The sequence below is a fragment of the Penaeus chinensis genome, chromosome 13, assembly GCF_019202785.1.
Source record: "Penaeus chinensis breed Huanghai No. 1 chromosome 13, ASM1920278v2, whole genome shotgun sequence".
NCBI lineage: Eukaryota > Metazoa > Arthropoda > Malacostraca > Decapoda > Penaeidae > Penaeus > Penaeus chinensis.
Window position 1 is genome coordinate 8,166,537 of NC_061831.1, and position 4,964 is coordinate 8,171,500.

The 4,964-nt window shown below is 42.2% G+C and overlaps 1 protein-coding gene across 1 annotated transcript in view; it reads right to left on the reverse strand.

Annotated features, from left to right (window-relative positions):
- Positions 1–1,330: 1,330 nt before the first annotated feature.
- Positions 1,331–4,964, reverse strand: part of LOC125031808 — an 8,967-nt gene continuing 5,333 nt past the window's right edge. The window contains exons 4-8 of the mRNA XM_047622768.1: positions 4,025–4,168; positions 3,342–3,542; positions 2,740–2,901; positions 2,468–2,641; positions 1,331–1,819 (exon numbers count right to left, since the gene is read on the reverse strand). Of these exons, the coding sequence (XP_047478724.1) occupies positions 1,586–1,819; positions 2,468–2,641; positions 2,740–2,901; positions 3,342–3,542; positions 4,025–4,168 (915 nt within the window). The 3' untranslated portion in view covers positions 1,331–1,585. The remainder of the gene's footprint in view (positions 1,820–2,467; positions 2,642–2,739; positions 2,902–3,341; positions 3,543–4,024; positions 4,169–4,964) is intronic.

Below are 4,964 nucleotides of genomic sequence, written 5' to 3' on the forward strand. Positions count from 1 at the left end.
CATTTCACTGTCTCTGTTTTTAGCACTTTGCTTTATACAACACGAAGAGACGACCATTCGACGCGGCATTTCACTGACTACATAAAAAGTTTTCAATGGTAACGAAACGAAATCGATAAGCCGAGAATCACCTTGCTGAGAAGATACAAAGGAACAGTTCACATTGACAATACACAAGATAGAGAATAAGAAGAGAAATAGAGAGAGAAACAACTACAGTCAAGAAGATAGAGCAAGTGATTATCTTTAGAGTAACATATTTGCATTTATATAAAAGGTTGAGCGTCATGTAACGAAGACTGTGACTTGTAGGGAGAGGGTAATATCCCGCAGGGAGTATTTATGTTGTAAATTAATGATGATATTCAAGTGCTTGCAATGCAATATTTTTCTGTATCTGCACGTGTATCTCTCTATCTGTCTGTCTGTCTAACTGTCTGTCTATCTGTATGTATATGCATGTCTGTATGTATTTATGCCTGTATGTGTCTATCCATCTATCTGTTCATATATAATATATAGATATACACTCTGTCTTTCCTTCTTTCTCTCTTTCTCCTCGTGATTACAGCTTTATTCATGTATCATCATATATCCGCTATGTATCCTCGTAAAGGTTATTGATTTTGTTTCGTAAAGCAATTCAAGAGGTAGTGAGCACTGGCGAAAAGCAACCGTAGAGTTTTATAAAGTTAACCATTATTTCTCTCTCTGTGTCTCTCTCTTTCTCTCTCTTTCTCTCTCTCTCTCTCTCTCTTCCTCTCTCTCTCTCTTTCTCTCTCTATCTCTCTCTGTCTGTCTGTTTCTCTCTCTCTCTCTCTCTCTCTCTCTCTCTCTCTCTCTCTCTCTGTGTTTGTGTGTGTATATGTGTAGGCGTCTGTTTCTCTCTCTCTGCCTCTCTCACTCTCACCATTTCCCATTGGAACATGGACACATACAACCAGGCAAATATAGGAAAGGGTTGAATAACAGTAGATAAGAGAGACGGGAGAAGAGATTAGAACAGGGGGTGGAGAGGAGAAGAGAAGGATTAGGGAAAGGGGATAGAAAGGAAGGGAGAGGGGTTAGAGGGGAAAGAGGGGAGTATGACTGATCTGTCCTTACTTGCTTGATCAATTGCATGTGAAAGGTAGCGTCTATATACATTTTAGAACAACATTTATGATCCCTTCTAAACGTGGTGTCCATTTGTCTGTTTTGTCATTAAATTTCTTTCATTACTCAACAACTAAAAGGAATAAAAGGAAGATATTTCCCCCTGCAATTCTCACTGGGCACATCCGAGCACCCGTTTTTTGCAAGTGAATGGAGAGATAGGTAAACGAGTAGATGATCTCAACAATTTAATTTGTATAACAATTACATAAAAATCTAAAGATTTTTTTTTGATATTATATGTATAGAAGTTTGAGCCTTGACAACCTTAACAAGTTTATATAAATTAATTATATGAGGCAACCGTAAAAAGAAAAAAATATCATCTGTTGTTGTGTATAACTTCATTTTCTGTTTCATTCATTTTACTTCTACCTTTATATTTATCGTTACTGTTGTTGTTGTATTTTGTGAACTAGCCTCAACAGCCTTACTTATCAAGCAAACCAACATTTCCGAGATCGGGGACATGTGGTATGGCCGCCCTCAGATCATCGACGCTACAGCAGTAAGTGTAGCCGTGGCCGAGGTCATTCACGTCGAAGTCGATCCATGAGAGAGAACTGCACAGATCCGAACACAACGGAGTGGGCGGGCTGGTGATGTGAGGGTTGTTCACGCCCACGACGCCCACGGCACGAGAACTGCTCTCCTCGTAGACGACCTTTTAGATTTAGAATTGGAGTTGGCATAGGTGTTAATGTTTTTTTTGTTTTTTTTTATATATGTCAGATCATGTTTAAATGTAGATGGATCGGTGGGCAGATGGATAGACGAATAGAAGGGTGGATAGCGGGGTAACTAGATACAAACTTGCTCATATTTTCTGTATCTCCCTTTCTCTCTATCAATCTATCTCTAATTTTCGAACTATCTATATAATTCTCTTTCTCCCTCTTCTATACCCTCCATTCCTTCTCCCCCACATACGCATCTTCCCTCTCTTCCTCCCACAAGATATTTCTTTCTCCCTCATCCCCCAACAAGAATCCCCTCCCCTCTATCCCCCTCCTCCCTCCCTCTCTCTACCCTCTCCTCCCTCCTTTCCTTCGTCCTTCCTTCCCACCTTCCTCTTTCCCCGGCCTCCCACCACCCTCGCCCACCGTTTTCCCTCCCTCCCCTTCCTCCTTTCCCCCCTCCTTCTCCCCTCTCTCCCTCCTTCCCTTTACCCTCCTCTCCTCCCCCTCCCTCCCTCCTTACCTCCCTCTACCCTCTCCTCCCATTCCTCCTTTTCTTCCTCCCTCCATCCCTCCCTCTACCCTCCCCTTCCCCCCTCCCACCCTCTCTCCTCTCTCCCCATCCCCAAATTTACCTTCCAAGTGACAGCTGGCGCGGGGACAACCATCTCGTTCTCAGTCAACCCAAGATAAATCTCAACCGGGTTCGCGTTGATGTCATCCAAGGTCAGGACATCGAAAGCGCCGGTGTAGATGGTCAGGTCAGTACCGTGGGCTTCGGCAAGGTCACGGGTTGCGAACTCGAGGTACTGTGGTCGTGGTTGGTTTTGTTATTATGAATATTGCTATTGGTGATTTTCATCACCATTATCATCATAATCTAAACAATCTATATAACTTTCCTTACCTTCCAGTTTCCGTTATTGAAGGCCTGCCACTGAGGAACGGCGTTGATGTAATAGTAGGTCGCGTCCTGCTCCGCCTCCGTCACGAAATCGGCGTCAGGAGCGAGGTGTCCCTTGGCGAAGTAAAGCTGTTCGTGGGGGTTGATGATAGTGTTGGCGAGGTCCTAGTAGATGGGGGAAAGGATGGAGGGGGGTTAGAGGGGGAGGTACAGGTAGTATTTATGTGTAGGTGTGGTTGTGTTATGTGTGTGTTTGTGTTTGTATGGAATTGGGAGACTATCTAAGTGCTTTTCCTACTGCGTGTATATAAGGGTATGTATACACTTACACACATACACACGGATACACACAAACATGTATATGTGTGTGTGTGTATTTATATACACAGAAATGTATCATATATCATTCAAATAAATATTCGAATCTATATGTGCGAGTGCTAGCGAGATACACACACACACAAACACACACACACACACACACAAATTCATTTACACCCATAAATACACAAACATCATTCTACATAAAACAATCACATAATCTACAATCACAAACACACACACAACAAAACAAAAAACAAAACAAAAAGCAATCAAAAACGAACATCATCTCCCAGCAGCGTCTTCATCAAAGCGAGCTGCGAGTTCTGGGAGTAACACGTGGACATGGAGACGCTGAAGAAACCTGTCGAGGACTTGAAGGAAGGCCTGGAGGAGTCGATGTCCTTAGCGGCGATGTTGGCTCCATGGACGACGTGTTCGGAGTACAGGGTCGTCTCGGCTTTGGGTTCGAAGCACACGCGAATCTGCGGTGGTTTGGGGTGGAAGGGGTTAGTGTTGGAGACCCAGACTCACAATCATAATCACAATCACCAGTAACTCCCATTACAAAAAAAAAAAAAAAAAAAAAAAAAAAAATGCATCACAACCTTGCAAAACAACACACAGCCATACAATTCCCAGTAAAAGGAATTCAACTCCAAATCGGGAATTCTGATCTTATGACTTGTATAGTTATATATATATTTATATATTTTGTTTTTAGTTTTTTCTTTTTTTTCTTTATTTTTCTTCAATTTATTCTATTTGTTATTGCCCTTACGTACGGTGGTAACATATATTTTGGTTTGTCAACTGATAAGTGTATATATATACACACACACACACATATGCTTGTTTACTTGAATACTCATATTACTGTTCAGATACCAACACACCATCCACTTCAACCACGACGTAACATAGAAACCCCCCCAAAAAAAACCGAAACATCCACAATGAGAATCACCAATTCGTAAAAACTCTCGGGCCCAAAAATCTCGAAGCCGATGCCCTCGAACACGCCGGCGCCACCGTCTCCGCAGCTGCCGAGGTTCCGGTGAATCGACTCCTTGTCCTTCACGGTGCAGCCGAGTTCGTCCAGACGCCATTCCTGGAGAAGGAGGGATGGAAGGGAGGGGTGTAGAAGGCTGTAGAAGGGTGCGTGAGGCTACATAGGGGAGTAGAAGGGTGTAGAAGGGTGTGTGAGGCTACAGAGGGGAGTAGAAGAGTGTAGAAGGGTGTGTGAGGGTACAGAAGGGAATAGAAGGGTGTATTAAGGTGATAAGGGTGTATGCTTGTGTAGAAGTGGGTATATGGGTAAATAAGGATGTTCAGACGCAGGTTTTCCATTGAGAATGGCCTCTTAAATGATACTCCAAAGTGAGGGGAAGAAACTCGGGTCTCTTACTATATAATTTTCAGAATTCGATAACTCTCGTTCTCTCTTTCTTGAGAGGTAAGGAGGGACGGAGGGAGGAAGGGACCTCGTGTGTAAGGGTGTATGAGGGTTTATAAGGTTGAAGAAGAGTGTATAAATGAGTATAAGGGTGTATAAGTGTAAGGGGGTGATGTATAGTGTGTAGATTTGCGTTAGTGAAACTATGTCGAGAGGGAAAATGTACTCTGATTGATTGTTCTTCATTTTTTCCCGATTAGCTAGACGAAAAAAAGGAAAGGGGCTTTGCGATATATGTATCCTCTATCCATTGAACTAAATGAGATTTTCCGATCATTAACTCATGAACGAACTAATGTTATACAATGTTATGTAATACAGTGTTTTGCAATGTTATACAAGACAATGTTATACAGTGTCATATACTGTTACAAGATATCATACAGTACTATACAGTATTATATAGTGTTACAGAGTGCTACACAATGCTATAAAACATTATACACTGTTA